This window comes from Colletes gigas, unplaced genomic scaffold, assembly GCF_013123115.1.
Source record: "Colletes gigas isolate AHSC1104 unplaced genomic scaffold, ASM1312311v1 Colletes_gigas_Sc00020, whole genome shotgun sequence".
Lineage (NCBI taxonomy): Eukaryota > Metazoa > Arthropoda > Insecta > Hymenoptera > Colletidae > Colletes > Colletes gigas.
Window position 1 is genome coordinate 4,228,143 of NW_025106649.1, and position 19,239 is coordinate 4,247,381.

Consider the following 19,239-nt stretch of genomic DNA (forward strand, 5'->3'; position numbering starts at 1 on the left):
GCACGAATTTCACGTTTCAAAGTGGACCAATGGAAAGTTGATCTGCAAAGGAGTCATATTTTCGATACCTTAAACTACGTGTTATTTGAAACATAAAACGTGCTACTTACATCTCAAAACAGTGACTGGATTCTCTTTGCACCGCTCGATGGAGCCGCGACGTTGAAAATAATAAAAATGCGAGAGACAGTTCGATAACCAGCCACCTCTTGCAATAGCTGTCACCATTGGTAGCACGTTAACGTTTTGTTGATCATCTGTTGTCAAGTGGGATTGTTTGACATGCGCGTTTCACTTCCGAGAGCACTTTGCCACGGATCACTGTCAATTCACTGTCTGATAACTTTAACAAGGGAAAACTTTTTTCTCCGGTGCTGGGTAATAGATTTTACAAATTCATACAAATTAATTTAACTGTTTGATCGAATCCTGAAATTTTTTAAAATATACAAAATAGAGAACTGTTAGAAATAGAATAATAAAAAGAATTTAAGTAAATTGTATATTGTTTAAATTCCTTTTATTATGCCACTAATTAGGAATTTTACATTTGTACAACGAAATTAAAAACGATATAACGTACTAGCGTGTAACAATTGTTATACAAACGCTGAAATTTATTGCACAGATAATAATAATAATGTTACGACGTTATTTCATCCTGAATCCCATTACCCAATATGACGTCGCATCTGCAGTCAATTTATTCAATAATATATTGACTTCCCGCGATTTGGGTGAAACAAATGTCGTAACCAAGAAAATAAAAACAAATCGTCGCTTAATCGAATAATCGATCGATTTATGCCTAATACTTACGTAAACGTGTTCTATCACGAACAGTTTTATATTCTATCACGAGAGATGATCATATCCCATTCCTTATACAACTATAAAGACTACTTAATGTAACTAATAAGCTTGAAAGCTTCAGGATGAAAAAATTCATAAACTTATATTAATAAATGTTTCATAAGTGAACAAAGAATTCCCACAATGGTTCAGAAGCTTCCAAATATCTTCTGCTTGACGTTTTGTCACCTTGATTCTTCACGCGAACCATTCACAGTATCTATACAGGGTGTTCGGCCACCCCTGGGAAAAATTTTAATCGGGGATTCTAAAGGCCAAAATAACACGAAAATCAAGAATACCAATTAGTTGATGGAGGCTTCGTTAAAAAGTTATTAACAATTAAATTCAAAAATTCCAAATCGTTCTGGAAAAATTATTTTCGGCTGCGGGGGTCAATTACAATCATTTTTGGTGAATACATATACCTCCGAAATCCTATCCACTTTCGAGAAAAAAAATCGGATAAGTGCTGAAATTTTTCGGCGAAAAAAGAATTTGTCAAATCGTTCTAGAAAAATTATTTTTGGTTGCGAGGGTCAATTACAATCATTTTTGGTCATTACAATTACCCCCGAAATCCTACGCACTTTCGAGAAAAAAATTCCTTACCGAAAATCTAATTAGGTGCCTAAATTTTTCGACGAAAAAAAATTTCAAATCGTGCTGGAAAAATTATTTTCGGTTGTGGGGTCAATTACAATCATTTTTGGTGAATAGACATACTCCCGAATTTCTACCCACTTTCTAGAAAAAAATTCGAGGTGTGAAATTTTTTGTGAGATACCCCCGAAATCCTGTGCATTTTCAAGAAAAAAATTCAGTACGGGCAGAACTTTAAACGTTAATAACTTTTTAACAAAGCCTCCATCAACAAATTGGTATTCTTGATTTTCACCTTATTTTGGCCTCTAGAATCCCCCATTATAATTTTTCCCAGGGGTGGCCGAACACCCTGTATAACATACTAGTACTGAAAGTACTCTAAGAATTACTAACGATAGACAGAGACGAAGGGTGCGTTATCCATAGCTGATGGTGTATCCCATGGAGAGCATAAGAGTCTCTTTGATAGCTGGATGGAGCTGTTTTTCAATGTATCTGGTCAAGGCCTGGCTGGCACCTCTCAAAAACACATCCTCCATTTCTCTGGCTACATACTCTTTGGACTGCCAGCCTCTGCTGTCATTCTCCAGATCAAATGGAAAGACAATGTCCAAATTTTCATCGACATACAGCTGCCTAGTCTCCTTTGGATCATCGTTGTCAGTTGCATGATAGTTATACTCTCTCTTAAAATTGGTCTTCGGCCCACTGTTGTTCGACTGTCTCACAAACTTCTTTGTAGCGTCTTCCAAATTCTCCTGACATACAGTACAATTGTAGGTTTCGTTCGTTTCGAGCTTCTTTTTGGTTAACGCGGTGACGAAATCTTGAGGAGTGATTGTTGCCGTTGATCTGGAAACTCTCGTTAAATAATAACCGGTTCCCTTGTTGGTTTTCACAGATCCTGGAAAGCGGAGAGCCCTCGAGGAACCTTCGAGAAAATTGGCTTTCAAGAGATCCCTCCTCTCGCGGGATGGTGATTTCGTAAGCCAAACATTTTTCCGCCAAATGCCCAATTTTGAAACTAGTGGACTCAGGAACCGAGACTGATGAGTTTCGTCCGGAATGACAACATCCACTTCCTTAGAAACGCCCATCAGCTGACGTGGTTCCGCTGCATCGTGGTCGTTGGTTGGTATCAGAGATAACACTGTCAACTGCGGAAAGTATTGATTGCTTTATCTTCAGAATAGATTAGGATGTTGAAGTTACATGTTAGCATCAACGGCTTTCTGAAAAGGATACGCACGCGTCGCGGATATACAGGATGATTCTTCGGCCAGTATACTCAAAACGAACGCCACTGCCATAACACCGCAACGAGAATTCCGTACATGTTTACAGTCGTGTGACTCGATAAAGAGATCTGAGTTTATTTCAGATAAACTTTTCAGGAATTCGTAAATACATAGACGAATTGTTTTTGAATCTATGCATTATTTATCTATTTCTTATCAAATTGTGGGGTCCTGTTGATGGGAGATAGGAAAGAAAAGGAAAGGGGAACATTTCATCCCGGGGTTGCTAACAAAGCCTCCCCTAGAAGCTAGGATATTTAATCGGTCAAGGAACGTATATGTATATACAAATGGAAGGTCGATCGAGCGCTTGCGAGAGAAACGATCCCTCTGGTGGCAAGTATGGGAGACGATGGACCCCACAAAATTTTGTATTCGAATACTCGAACACCTCAGCGAATTAAATATTTAACAAATATAGTTCTTATTTTATTTGTATTTAAATAGTATGACCTTGACTGTAATCAAATAGTTCCAATCCTAACGCATGTATATAAATTTATATTTTATATACACTTTTATATTTGAATAATAGTTTTCGGTTACTCGAATAATTGATGAAAGTTTACTTGATTCGAATACTCGTAAAATATTTGTCAATTGAATCGACCGAACAGTCTCAATTTTATTCTGAACGAATTATATCCACGCGATGCAAATACATAATATAATTGACAAACTATGTCAAAAGACTAAATGCATCCTCTAGGCCACAAGTCCCTATTATAAATTGTTTCAATAGTCGGACGGGACATTTTTTTTTTATTAATCTTCTTATAATTACCTCGTCGCGAGGCGGATAAAATGGCGGCCATTTATCTTGTCTCTTGATCTGTTTATCTAAGCGTCGCGTGTGACAACCATAGGCGTAAATGGAGGCAAATCTTGGTTCCAGGAAGCTGGACTCTGTTCGAATTCGCATTTGCCCTCTGCCGCGGGCAATAGGGTTGGTCAAGAAATCGATACCAGCTCGTCTCAGTCTCAGAGTCATCTTGCAAGATTCGGTTGGAATTGGTGGCTGATGGTTCCGCGGCGTCAGTGACACCATACCAGAAACTGAGAGGTCGTTGAACATCACTCGTGTTTGGAGAGAGTTGTTACTCGGTTCGTAGACGCATTTCTCTACTCTGGCCCACGGGTTACCAGTGTCGGTGGCACTTTGTGGTAGCTAGAAAAGAAAAATAGCAGTTAGATTTATTTAAGGAATTATTCTCCTTATCTTCAATTTATTCGTTAAGGGAACAAATATCTCTGACGTTTGCACTGTTCTTTACAAAAATTTTTTACAATTCTAAGGTAATACAAATTACTGTAAAATATTTTCAGTCTCTCCTAAGTGCTACAGTAATGCAATATATGCAATAAATATTACTTTAACAGCAATCCGTGAGACTGACATCTCGAGTGGTACAGAACGGAGTTCTTGTTGATAAGACGTCCCCGCCTCCTCCTCTTCCTCCAGTCTGTTTCTTCTAACGGAGTCTCTGTGAAGCGCATCCAAGGCACGTTCCAATCTTCCTCCGCAGGTTTCCCAATTTCCAATATTTGTGCGAGCGAAACTGACCGACGAAAACATCAACAACAAAATCGTGGGTACCTTGAACGCCGACATTACCTGTGCCAACGATAAATAAGATTAATATCAAAAGTCTCGAGGAACAGCGAAACTTTGCTTGTTGCATTGTGCACAAATGGATGGTGATGAAATCTTACATTACTTGAACATCTTAAATATCTCCATCGCTTTTGTAGTATACAATAAGTACACGCTAAAGCGTTTGACCTAACACACTAGTGTTAGTACTAAGCAGCTACTGCGAGAACTGATCTTTCTTTCCTCCTACAATACATTTAGTGTATAATCATAGTTGCAAAATTGAATGTAAGTTAAACAACGCCATGTGTACTCTTTTATGAAAAAAATTTCATTTAATGTGTTAATATAATGCAGACTATAATGCAGACTAAGTCAAATATAAAATAATGGTTTTGCTTCCATGCTTTCTCTGAATTCTTTAACGTATACGTATAACGTATATTTTGACACCCCAAAACCCCAACTATCACAATCTACTGTTGTATTCTTACAATAAAATAAATTAGAAAAAAGGAAATCTTATTAGGAAAATTATAAGACAGAGAGAATACCAAAATAAGACGAAAATCATGAATATCAATTTCTTGATTAAAGCTTCGTTAAAACGTTATTAAAAAATTAAATTAAAAAATTTCAAATTATTCTGAAAAAATTATTTTTACTTGCAGGGGTGGATTACAATCATTTTTAGCGAATACACATATCCCCGAAATCCTACTCCCTTTCGTGAAAAAAATTCTTTACTGAAAATATAATATACAGGGTGTTCGGCCACCTCTAGCAAAAATTTTAATAAGCGATAGTAGAGGCCAAAATAAGACGAAAATCAAGAATACTAATTTGTTGATGGAAGCTTCGTTAAAAAGTTATTAACAATTAAATTCAAAAATTTCAAATCGTTCTGGAAAAATTATTTTCGGTTGCGGGGGTCAACTACAATCATTTTTGGTGAGTACACATACCTCCGAAATCCTATCTACTTTCGAGAAAAAAAATCGAGTAGGTGCTGAAATTTTTCGGCGAAAAAAAATTTTTCAAAACGTTTAAAAAAAATTATTTTCGGTTGCGGGGATCAATTACAATCATTTTTTATCATTACACTTACCTCCGAAATCGTACGCACTTTCGAGAAAAAAATTCCTTACTGAAAATTCAATTAGGTGCCTAAATTTTTCAACGGAGAAAAAAAATTGCAAATCGTTGTGGAAAAATTATTTTCGGTTGCGGGGGTCAATTACAATCAGTTTTTGTCATTAGACATACCCACGAAATCCTGCCCACTTTCGAGAAAAAAAATAGAGAAGGTGTGAAATTATTCGAGAAAATTAAGAAATTGCAAATCGTTGTGGAAAAATTATTTTCGGTTGTAGGGTTCAATTACAGTCATTTTTGGTGAATAGACATACCCCCGAAATCTTGCGCATTTTCGAGAAAAAAATTCAGTAAGAGCGGCACTTTAAACGTTAATAACTTTTTAACGAAGCTTCCACCAACAAATTAGTATTCTTGATTTTTGTCTTATTTTGGCCTCTACTATCGCTCATTAAAATTTTTGCTAGAGGTGGCCGAACACCCTGTATAGCCAGAAAAGCTACCCTGCATGCGTATGTTTAAAACATCATAACTTCTGAACGGATTGGCCGATTTTAATGTTTCAAAATGCAAACAACGCGTATTTTAGTGGAGAATATCTAGAAATTCTAATAATATTGAAAAAGTTGTTCCTTAACCTCGTAAAGTGAGAAAAACATCATAAAGGTGGTCCAATTTTAAAACGACCATAACTCCTACAATAGTGAATGTATTTCAATGAAATTTTGGAGGGAAGTAGAGCTCATGGGTATCTACAAAAAAAATACTAAACAGTTTTACCGTAGCGCGTCAAACAAATTTATTAAAAATGAAAAATGAATTCTTAAGAAAAATCGACGAGGGGTGGACCAATTTTTCGAAAAAATTAAAAAATTTCAAATCGTTCTGAAAAAATTATTTTTTGCTGCAGAAATCAATTACAATCATTTTTGGTGAATAGATATACCCCCAAAATCCTACGCACTTTTGAGAAAAAAATTCGAGTAGGTGGACCAATTTTTCGACAAAATTAAAAAATTTCCAATCGTTCTGAAAAAATTATTTTTAGCTGCGGGGATAAATTATAATCATTTTTGGTGAATAGATATACAAATTGAAATAAAACGACAAATTGCCGTTCTACAGGCGGAACTTTGAACGTTGATAACTTTTTAACGAAACTTCAATCAACAAATTGGTATTCTTGATTTTCGTTTTATTTTTGCCTCTAGAATCCCTCATTAAAATTTTTCCCAAGGGTGGCCGAACACCCTGTATAATACAGACACGAGTAGGATCACAACCACGTATCAACAATTTTGTGTAACTCAAAGGCTCGTTGTACATACGTCTATAGATAAATAAAAGGTGGTTTATTTATTATTAACGAAACTTTTGCTGGTCAGACTATGGGATTTATTTATTTATGTATGTATTTATCAATTGTACACATAAATATGATTACATTTTGACGACTTGCAAAAGGCAAAGAAGACGCAACTACGTGGCCGATGCTATTAAATTATTTCCGCAGGCATATCCTGTAGAAACTCACTGAATTCGAGCCGCTGAAACAGAGCATGAATGCGTCTTCCTTCCGTTTGTTTCAGCGACAATCGGGTGAAACGAGGAAGCATAATTCGGACGCCCTGTTTAACGCGAGTTACCTTCATTATGCTTGTTGATTGCAATTAATTTTCTACAGTCCTCTATCACGATACATTTCATCGATTTAATAAAGCCAATACTAACAAGAAGTCACAATGCAATATAAAAAAATAAATTACAAATTCTGTAAGACCAATACCGCCAAGAAAACAGAATCATCGCATTTTATTGATGTTAATTTCTCTCGTGTTTAAGATACTGTACTTCCGATTCTCCATATTAAAATTCGTTAATAATGTAGTTTCAAATTATCTTCATTACATTCAACTGCTGTTCATTATTGTCAAACATTAAAATCAATTCTTTCAACTCAAGAATTTTTTTAATAAACTTAACGAATTTTTCAGCAACTCTTTTAATTCGACTTTCATAAACAGCAAGGTTCGATGATGGCTGTATTCTGCCTAAGTAGCTCTATCATCGACCAGGGTTGATACCTTATCATAATACAAATCCCAGAGTGTCATAAATTTCAACCCAGAGATGGTTGATCTAAAGATGGAAAAAGAAAGGACCGCCATATTTCCAAAAGCAAGTGGTAATTACATTTGTCCTCGAGTATGGAAGAAGCAAATGTGCAGTTCTTTTAAACGCAAACAATCTCTTACGGATGTATAAAAATATGAAAATTATTTTTAAAACGATAACAGTTAAAGTATTGCCTCTTGGTACGATTTGTTTTTCCTATCAACCCGGAGATGATTCTTATATAACCGAGCATCGAAGAATTGTATTAAAATTTGGAAACGGGAAGAAAGCCCTGCTACCAATTAACTACTACTTCTGAACAACTCTTCGTATCGAATGCTGGCTACTATTCGCGAGCGTCGAAACGGCCCGAAGAAGTTACAGCGTGGAAAACAATGCACAATTTCTCAGCCAGAGATGCAGTGCCAGAAGATTTCCCAATTTCCTAATTGGCCGATATTGAAACACGCTGCTGCGTATATAATAGTGTGTGCCCATAGAAGCATACGCAACATTCTACGACTCCAGATACGAAATCTCATTGTTTGAGCAAAATGAATGAATCTCGGTTGTATCGCGAATAAGGCCAGCTCCACCAGTATTTTTGTATGCTAATATGAGCGAACGGTGTTGATATCTCATTTCTAGACGCTTTCGCGCTCTGTTAGCCAGCAGAAACAATGCATGATGTAGGATTTTGTAATATCTCCCGTGAATTCGTGCGTACGCATCGAACATCTTTCTAACGTTAGGACATAATTTATGGAAAATCCCAATGTTGGTGAAATATTTTCGTGAAAGCAAGTATTTACTATTTAATGAATCAACCGATTAAAATTCTAAAGACAACGGAACCAGTAGTAAGTTTGACTGGCGATCTACAGATTAACAGACACCTGCTCTATCCACCGAGCAATTTAACCTACCGATACAATTTCTTTTTTTAAATCTAACATCGAACAGTTATTGCACGCAATACTATACATTAAGAGTAGTTATTAATTGTTAGCAATACATAATCAACATTTCAATTCTATGTGATTCGGTTGGTTGAAGACATATGCAATAAGTAATCTTGTATGTATCCACATACTTTCCTTCTTCTTACATTGAATTTAAAATGGCGAAACTTGTCCATTAATTTGTAATTAAAATATAAGAGGTTTTCATTCAACTCGATGTAAAAGTTAAAAGAAAGTTGTGCGATTACTATCGATAAAAGGCAGCGGCAACATGTACAGTGAAGTTCGAAAGTGAAAAATATTAATTGAACTTTAAGTACTTACTGATGCCTCCGAGCGTGATTAATTGTTTCCAATAGTTGGGCAAGTCTTGTAGTTTCTTTGGAAGATGAGAATAGAGTATTCCGTTTGCGCCTTCGAATCAAGGCAGATCGAATAACAATGAAAGTGGCTGGATACGCGCGGTGGCTCCTACTTGCAGGTCTTCCTTTCCTTCTTCTTCCGGCGGCGTATGGAACACGCTCGAAAGCAACGAGTTTGATCATAGCATCGCGTGAGATTCGCGGCATGAATTAACATTTCGTAATTTACAAGCGAATCGATAGTAACAATACCTTCGTCTGTAAACAGATAACACTGTCGTAGCCAATAAGCGAATCCGTGTAAATTGACAAAAGTTCCTTCATTGCGCGGAAAATTTTCATTCGGATACACTCATTTAAATTCTCGAATAACGAATAAAAGATAAGCAACTTTTTATTCCTTGCTGGTTGAACAAAAATTAAAATTATAATTAGAAAATGGCATTACATCTCATGAAGGCATAAATAAACGCGTCAATAAACACTTAAATAATTAATTTTCTTCGTTTTATTTACAAAATTTAAGACATTTACTTTACAATTATTTTTTTAAGAGTAATGTGGGAGAGGAGTCGAAATTACTAGGATAATTCAAAATTCTTTCTGAATATTTTCCAATTTTGTATCTTACAATCCATTTGTTCATTCTCTCACAAATGCATTTTTGTAATAAACTTCGTTCGTCTTGTTATGTAATGTGTGGATTTGGATACTAGTGAGAAACATAAATATTTTAACGTTAGTTTAATCTAAGGAACAATCTTTACACACGCGCTGGCGTTTAAAATTACATATAAATGACAAGTAAAATCATTAACCGTTATTTATCACAATGATCGTAATTCTTTCATTTTGAATTACAACGTGATTGTGTGAATTTGCTCGCTGTGATCACAATTTTTTATGTTCATTAAATTATTTTTTATAAAATACTTCGATATAACTTACATATAATATAAATTTTTAATTTACGCTACGTTTTTTACGTATAACGTAAATTTATTTGATTTAATATTAAAAATAAAAAGTAATTCAATTCTCTTTCCCCTATCTTATATGTATCAATAATTTCAACATCATAATATTACTCGTTTAAAATATTTGTGTAAAAGGGCAAACAATTTCCGTTATGTTTATACATGTATACTATTATACATATATAAAGGTTCGCAAAATTCCAATACATTACTTAACTATAATATGAAATGCAAATAATAATTTGAAAAAAAGTCTTACAAATTTAATATATTGATTTGTTAATTGACACATGTTATATAATTCTATATACATTACATTTTTTAGCTATAGTGAAGAGATATTTGTTGATATTTAAATAGATCAAGAACGATTGTATTCGTTCAAAATGTACAATTAAGATTCTTTAAGAACAGCGAATGCTGTACTATTTAACACCATGATAGAAATCACTATAGATTGAAACAGTTTCAATTCTGACGATGCGTGTATAAAACTGTTATGTCCTCCATCAGCGATCACGAAAAATCACAGTCACTGAAAACGAACGTGATCGAATCATTCATAATTCACAAGTACCTGTTCTAACCATCGCTATTAGCCAACACCATGCCGCGCTCGTAAGTTGGGGAATACAGGTTTGTCAACCCAAGTGTTGCCAACTAACGTTATTATTACAATCACCAGAGATGCTAGACGAAGTCCCAGATGCACCGGGGACCAGAGGTGCCAGAAAAGCATCGACGGTGCCCTACTCATACTATGCCAGATCACGCGTACGTGAGCTCGTAGAGTTTCGGAGAGTCAACAAAGGCAAACTGACGCATGCCCTCTTTCTCGATTCTCCGAAGCTGCCCGAAGTAATTTCGAACCGCCTCGTAGGAGGCGAGAGAAAAAGGCTCACATTTGCCTTCTCGCTCTTGAACAACTGAAATTCGACCTCACGTCAACGGCATACGATTCCGAGTCTTGACTGCCCAGGTATTTTTACTTTCCGACCTATGTATGTAGGCGCACATAAGCAAAGTACTATAATGAAAAAAAATTTTGTGAAATTTTTCTTACGGAAATACACGTTTTAAGACACCCTGATCATATTTGAATTATTGAAAAAAAAGAAATTCTTTTTTATTATTCCTATATATGAGCGTACATATGTATATCATTTCAGATATCACTTCTGATACATCTGGCAACGGCAACGTATAACCATTACTGCTGACTTCTGTCAACCTCCGCTGGCCTCCGTTGACCACTGCTGACCACCCCTGATGCTTCCGACAACGTATAACGATTACTACATGTTACTGCTTGCCCCTTCTGGCTTCTGCTGGCCCCTGCTGGCCCCTGCTGACCCTTGCTGGCCCCTGCTGACCACTGCTGGCCACTGCTGGCCTTTGTTAACAACTTCTGACATGATATATATGTATTAAAACATTGTATAATGTAAATTGATGGCAATAAATGATATAATTACAAAGAATTCTATGTGTTCTCATCATTTTTTACCTTTCTTTTCCTCTTCAAATCATTACCTTAGTTATAAGATACGTGCCACCTCTTCCCATATCATGTCCTCCCAATAACAAAATCTAAAATGAACCTAAAACCGCCACCGTCATACCTAACGTCGATAAACGATACTTATTCATTTATTCAGTAACCATCAGCTCTTGTACTTGCTGCCAAAATCAAAAATTCATTTTTTTCGTCAAAAAATTTTTGCTCGAAAATTTCGCCGATTTTGCAATTCAGATTTGGCCTTGACCTTCACCTTGACCTTGACCTTGACTTCAAGGCCATTCGAATTTTTAAAAAATTCTGGACACTTTGGGAATCCAATTTTAACCGAAAAAACGGTCTCTTAAAACTAAGGCAATGATTTGGAGAGAAAAAGAAAGGTAAAAATGATGAGAACACATACAATTCTGTTAAATTATATCATTTATTTCCATAGATTTACATTATACAAGGCTTGAATACTTATACATCATGTCAGAAGTTGATAACAAAGGTCAGCAGTAGTCAGCAGTGGTCAGCAGTGGTCAGCAGAGGCCAGCAGAAGCCAGCAGAGGCTGCGAGAGGCTGGCAATAGCCAGTAGTAATGGTTATACGTTGCCAGATATATCAGAAGTGATATCTGAAATGATATACATATGTACGCTCATGCATAGGAATAATAAAAAAGAATTTCTTTTTTTTCAATAATTCAAATATAATCAGGGTGTCTTAAAACGTGTATTTCCGTAAGAAAAATTTCACAAAATTTTTTTTCATTATAGTACTTTGCGTATGTGCGCCTACATAGGTCGGAAAGTAAAAATACCTGGGCAGTCAAGCCTTAGAATCGTATGCCGTTGACGTGAGGTCGAATTTCAGTTGTTCAAGAGCGAGAAGGCAAATGTGAGCCTCTCTCTCTCGACTCCCACGAGGCGATCCGAAATTACTTCGGGCACCTTCGGAGAATCGAGAAAGAGGGCATGCGTCAGTTTGCCTTTGTCGACTCTCCGAAACTCTACGAGCTCACGTACACGTGATCTGGCATAGTTGAGTAGTGCACCCGGTGCTCAATCTGGCATCACTGCTGGGGACACCTCATTCCACTTTCTCACACTATGCCAGATCACGCGTATGTGACCTCTTAGAGTTTCGGACAGTCGGCAAAGGCAAACTGACACATTACCTTCTCTTTCGATTCTCCGAAGCTGCCCAAAATAATTTCAGACCGCCTCGTGGGAGTCGAGAGAGAAAGACTCACATGTGCCTTCTCGCTCTTGAACAACGAAAATCCGACCTCACGTTAACACTAGATTTACGGAAGCCGTCAATTTTACGGATGTCTGGTTCCATATTTAAAATTGCAGAATGCGTAAATATTATTTTTTAACAACTTATGTTGAATTTGATTGTTGCAATGGCATGAATACATATTCTAATTAAAAGAAAAGTCGTATTGTAAGGTAATCGTCAACATGAAAGGCATCAATAAATATACATGCGATCAATGCCCATAAATCTAGTGTTAACGGCATATGATTTGGAATCTCGACTGCCCAGGCATATTTTCTTTTCGATCTATGTAGGTTCACATAAGCAAAGCACCATAATGAAAAAAAATTTTGTGAAATTTTTCTTACGGAAATACACGTTTTAAGACACCCTGATCATATTTAAATTATTGAAAAAAAAGAAATTCTTTTTTATTATTCCCATGTGTGAGCGTACATATGTACATACATATATTATTAATACGATTTTTCAAAATCAAAATACTTTAAGATCGTAAATTAATAAATTAAAATGAGAGTCCACTCTTTGCCAGTATCGTGCACGCTGTAGCATTCTTCAATAAGAAGTGTTCTTATTTTTATAATATGAACAAAACAAAAGAATTAATTTTTACAGAAATTAATTACTAATGATTTTCCTCGATATGTTTTGACATAACCGAATCAATTTGTTTTGACGAACTAAATATTATATGCCATTTTAATACAAAGTATGGGTCGGATTATAAATTTTAAAAGGATATAGCTGAATATTTTCTCAGGTACAAACATAGCATTTAATTTTAGAACAGTAACTTGAGTTAGCAGGTAATGCCATAAAACTCTTTTACCCAGTTATACCCCTTTTTACCTGAAGTATAAGGTAAAAAGTACGACGTATAAGGTACGACTACATTTACTTTTGAATTTTCCTACAGATCTCCGCTGGCCTCTGCTGGCTTCTGCTTATATTTCTGACAACGCATAACGATTACTACTGACTTCTGTCTGCCTCCGCTGACTTCTACATATGTATATTATTAATACAGATATATTATTAATACATTGAGTATAAATGGCTGAATGAATTTAAATGAAATTTTACATTTACGTTTTATGTTCTCATTTCAAAGTCCGGTTAAACTTTGACTATAATCAGCCTATGGATAATAATGATTATACCTCTTGTTTTATAGTTGTTCCGATACATAGGCGTTATTTATAAAAAAATCTTTTAAATGTTTCATATAAATCTTAGGAAGAATTAAATTTTATGTAAAAAAAATTAAATAAACTTTATCTCTATTTTCGCTCGCAGCTTTATTGCCTCTCGCTCAGCATAGCTCGTGATAAAATCGACTGTGTTGCAACACTCCATATTATGAGCCAAACATGATACAGATTATGGCCCAAATATGACAAAAACAATCCCACTCATACTAAAACTAAATTCTGTACATTCTGTATAACTGATTAATATTTGATGCTTTTAAACGAATTAATGTTTCGGATTCTCTTCTCGCGATTCCGCCATCTTTTATCCGACTGAGCGTTTGTTTCTGCGCATAATAAATTCACTGGCTAATTATGGTACATACACGCAGTCACAAATTAAATCTTAAAACAAGAGGTTAAAGATGACAATCACCACATTGTCACAATAATTGCTTATGCATTAGTATGTCTAAGTACAGAAGCAGATTCCTTATGACATTCCATCTCCGGTGTAACATCTGTATACACAAAACAATCAACCGTCGCAATCTTAAAATTCAAGATCAGTGATACCAGGCGAGAAGAACTTATGAGTCGTAGATTATTCCGAGAATAAGAGTATAACTATAGTTTATAGAGTTGGTCCACTTCACGTCGGTTCCTTTGATCGTATCGCCAATGTAGCCATATTGTTTTAAAAAGTTTCAATGAACCTATAGTAATAGCATTAACTACAAAAGGATCGATACGAAGCACTAATTTCATGAAAAGAAATTTGAAAGAATTACAAATTTTATTGTACATAAATATAATCATTATTTACAATTGGAATATTAGAAACATGTCTAAAAAAATGTATCAAATAAGTTAATTCTATATAAAATTAACATTTTATATATTAATTCAAAATCAATACGCGTGTCTCCAATTCCATAATAGAAATTTTTGTTTTTAGATTCCGTAATCCCCAAGGAAATTCTATTATCCTTATATCAGAGATGCCAGAAAAGCACCGCCGGGTGCACACGCACACATGCCAGATACGCGTACGGGAGCTCGTGGAGTTTCGGAAAGTCGGCAAAGGCAAACTGACGCATGCCCTCTTTCTCGATTCTCCGAAGCTGCCCGAAGTAATTTCGGATCGCCTCGTGGGAGTCGAGAGAGAAAGGCTCACATTTGCCTTCTCGCTCTAAACAACTGAAATCCGACCTCCCGTCAACGGCATACGATTTGGATTCTCGAGCCGAGATTCTCGACTGCCCAGGCATTTTTACTTTCCGACCTATGTAGGCGCACATAAGCAAAGTACCCATAATGAAAAAAAAATTTTGTAAAATTTATTTTACGGAAATACACGTTTTAAGACTTCCTGATCATATTTTAATTATTGAAAAAAAAGAAATTTTTTTTTATTCCCATGTATGAGCACACATATGTATATTATTAATACGATTGAATATAAATAGCTGAATGAATTTAAATGAAACTTTACATTTAAGTTTTATGTTCTCATTTCAAAGGCGTGTGGACGGATTCAAATACGTGAACACTAAACGTAACGATGTAATTATATTATTTAATATTTACTAACTATTTAACATAAAGAACATAAAAGAAAGACATAAAACGTAAACGTAAAACTGTGATTGCTCTCGACTAACGTTCGATACAGAGTGACGTTCCTGCAGTCAAAGTCGACCCTTCCTTATTCCTATCTTATAATAATGATCTAAACAAAACGCACGTTCGAGACGCAGTCTCTAAAACGTATTTCACCTTAAACCTAAACACCTCACTCGATACCTACTCTAGCTTAGACTAAACACTCCTATCGACGCAAACGATAACGGTTCTCCTAGCCACACACATACACTCCTTACAGATTATACCTCTTGTTTCATAGTTGTTCCGATATATAGGCATAATGTATAAAAAATCTTTTAAATGTTTCATATAAATCTTAGGACGAATTAAATTTTATATAAAAAAAATTATATAAACTTTTTCTCTATCTTCTCTAGAAAAGAAAACATTAAATGAAATCTTATACATTACATGCTTACTTAAATCGCATTGAAAACGAATACCACAAATGTTTTAGAATAATGTGCAAAATGTGATTGCGATTTTCGCTAAGACAAATTGAAAACTCGTTTCTAACAAGGAAAAGTTGGAATGGTACCAGGTTTTGGGTTAGGTTTTACTTTGAGATATTATTAAAGTTATTACAGATACTTATCTTCAGAAATAGAAATACACTCAACAACCAGCGTGGCGTGAATGACAAAGTATTTGCCTGCAAGTTCCGAGCTTCTTCTGCTCTGTAGGTTCAAACCCTGCCAAAACAAATCCTTTTTTTTTATTTTTTCAATCATATTTTAATCGTACACTAAATGTGACATTATATTTTTGTCTGACCTTCGAATATTTTTTTTTTAAATTGAATTTAACATATGTTATTTTCAATGTACGAAGTACATGAATCTGGATGGTACTTTTCACAAAAACAGTCAAAACATAAAAATTTCAAACACCACGTAAAGGGTATAGCCGAATAAGGGGGTCAAATGTGCCCTTGAACGAAATGTGACATACGATGGATCCATCGATAGAGCATCAAGAAAAAACGTTCTGTGCCACTGAAAGTTTTGTTTTCACAGAAATTACAAAATTTTGTATTTAACTCTGATGGAAAGGCCGCTTCATTTACATTGATAAAATGTGAACGATTTTCGGATAGTCGTACCTTGTAGCTCGTACTTTTTACCTTATACTTCAGGTAAAAAGGGATATAGCTGGGAAAAACAGTTTTATGACATTACCTGCTAACTTATGTTACTGTTCTACAATGAAACGCTATGTTTTGTACCTCTAAAAATATTCGACTATGTCCTTTTAAAATTTAAGATACAACCCATACTTTGTATTAAACTGGCAAACGGGATCACTTTTCCTTTGTTTCTAGTTAGTTCTATTTAGTTTGTCATAACAAATTGATACGGTTATCTCAAAACAATCGAGGAAAATCATTATTAATTAATTTCTGCAATTATTAATTCTACTGTTTTGTTTATGTTATAAAAGTAAGAACTCTTCTTATTGAAAAATACCACAGCGTGCACAATACTGGTAAAGAGTGGAATCTCATTTTAATTTATTAATTTTCAATCTTAAAGTATTTTGATTTTGAAAAATCGTATTAATAATATATGTACATATGTACGCTCATACATGGGACTAATAAAAAAAATTTCTTTTTTTTCAATAATTAAAATATGATCAGGAGGTCTTAAAACGTGTATTTCCGTAAAATAAATTTTACAAAATTTTTTTTTCATTATGGGTACTTTGCTTATGTGCGCCTACATTGGTCGGAAAGTAAAAATGCCTGGGCAGTCGAGAATCTCGGCTCGAGAATCCAAATCGTATGCCGTTGACGGGAGGTCGGATTTCAGTTGTTTAGAGCGAGAAGGCAAATGTGAGCCTTTCTCTCTCGACTCCCACGAGGCGATCCGAAATTACTTCGGGCAGCTTCGGAGAATCGAGAAAGAGGGTTAGCGTCAGTTTGCCTTTGTCGACTTTCCGAAACTCCACGAGCTCCCGTACGCGTATCTGGCATGTGTGCGTGTGCACCCGGCGGTGCTTTTCTGGCATCTCTGGTTGTATTGATGGTGTATTCACATGAAACCTCGAAGGAAACAAAAATTGTGGGAGTGAACCAACTGTATAAGTGCGATAGGGATGTAAACACTCGTGAGCCTTCTTCTCTTGGATAGACTGTAAGTTATATTCCCTCACTCCCATTCCCAATCGGAGGAGAAATTCCCAAAAGTTCTTCTCGCCTGGTATCACTATTCGAGACTTTAACAATCGATTAAAGTCGATTACTTGTCTGTTCTACGATTGGGGATCAAAATGAAAATAATGCACAAATTTGTTTGTCATGAGTGTTATGCTGTAAATCATGTCGTTACTATGATTGTTCGTTAAATATCTTGCGTCTGTGTAAAGACATTTAAATTATTCATAAATTTAATGCACTTACTTTCAATTCTTGACAAAAACGCGCGTGCGATTTTTAGGTTATGTGCATAAGATGTACGCTTCTACGAGGAACTTGTGTTTATTTATCGTAATTTTAGGTAAGACAAGCCATGATAGTTTTTCCACGATTCACCAGTAGCAAGCAGATTTTAATTTTCTTCATTTGTTTAGCACAAATGATAAATGTCTTCGGTCGGATGGACAAATGCGAGTTAACACAAGCAATCCTTTTTAAAAATCCGGATCAAGGACCCGAGCCTGATCCAAACGAAGAAAAAACTGTAGAGGAGAATAAAACTGTTGAATCCAATGTGACAATGAACAATTCTACCTCTAACACCACTAAAGTTAATTGCTTGATGGATAAAGTTTATGGGCCAGTAGAAGTAAGATTTCAAAGTAGTTGAATATTTTATTTATAAAATATACAAAAATAATTATATATATTAACTGTTACAGCTTGTCAATGTAACCAGGCTAATGAAATTATTAATCTTAGAACCTGGCCTAACAAATAGAAGCATAAATAATAAGGAAAGTAAACTGTTACCAGGAACATGTGTAATAGTATTATTTTATGCAAGATGGTGTATATTTAGTAGTCAAGCTGCACCACATTTCAATGCATTACCACGTTCGTTTCCACATCTCAAAGCAGTAGCAATTGATGCTATAAAATACCAACAGTAATGCTTTAAACTGTTACATTACATTTGAAAGTAACATAATGAACATATTTCATGTAAAATTAACATTTTATTGTTCTTACAGCTTCAATGCCCAGTATGGAATTGTTGGCGTTCCCACACTGATGCTTGTTCACAATGGGAAACCAGTGGCAAAATTTAACAATACTGTCTACACTCTAGAATTTTTTGCAAGATTTATAACGCACATAACTAATCTACAACCAAATGGAACATTATATGTTACGTCTTCAGATTCTTCTGGTCCTGTTTCCAGTATACCTTCAAATGAAACAGATTATTGTCTAGTCCTTTCATGGGTCTTTATCGCTGCATGTGCTATTTATTTTACATTGCAAAGTAGATGGTGGCAGCGATTTGTAGAATTAGTCCAGAATACGTGGCGCGAAAGTAATGCACAACATGAGCATGCTGATTAAGACATTAAAAGAGACTATTTGTTGTTCCATGTAAAACTACATGGTTTAAAATACAAACTCGTGGTATTAAAAGATTAAATTACGTGATAATATTTGTGGTAATTGTTAATTAAGACAATGTAAATATACTCTAATAAATAAGTAGTATAAATATTGTTTAGAAAACTGGTTCATCATTATCCATAATACCTTGTATTATTTGATTTTGTATGTTAATTCATATATTA

General features: G+C 35.1%; 2 protein-coding genes across 2 annotated transcripts; one reads left to right on the forward strand and one right to left on the reverse strand.

The window, feature by feature from the left end:
* Window positions 1–1,821: 1,821 nt before the first annotated feature.
* LOC122400798 lies at window positions 1,822–9,225 on the reverse strand. Its single transcript, XM_043402465.1, has 4 exons — window positions 8,847–9,225; window positions 4,129–4,371; window positions 3,541–3,924; window positions 1,822–2,615 (listed from the first exon to the last, which is right to left on the reverse strand). The coding sequence occupies exons 2-4, from the start codon at window positions 4,366–4,368 to the stop codon at window positions 1,875–1,877; spliced, it is 1,365 nt and encodes a 454-aa protein (XP_043258400.1). The 5' UTR covers window positions 4,369–4,371; window positions 8,847–9,225; the 3' UTR covers window positions 1,822–1,874.
* Window positions 9,226–17,498: 8,273 nt separating this feature from the next.
* On the forward strand, window positions 17,499–19,088 carry LOC122400803 (thioredoxin domain-containing protein 15). The gene is made up of 5 exons (XM_043402470.1): window positions 17,499–17,621; window positions 17,925–17,984; window positions 18,058–18,272; window positions 18,346–18,572; window positions 18,658–19,088. Exons 2-5 carry the CDS (start codon window positions 17,939–17,941, stop codon window positions 19,010–19,012), a joined length of 843 nt encoding a protein of 280 aa, XP_043258405.1. The 5' UTR covers window positions 17,499–17,621; window positions 17,925–17,938; the 3' UTR covers window positions 19,013–19,088.
* The last annotated feature ends 151 nt before the right edge of the window (window positions 19,089–19,239 follow it).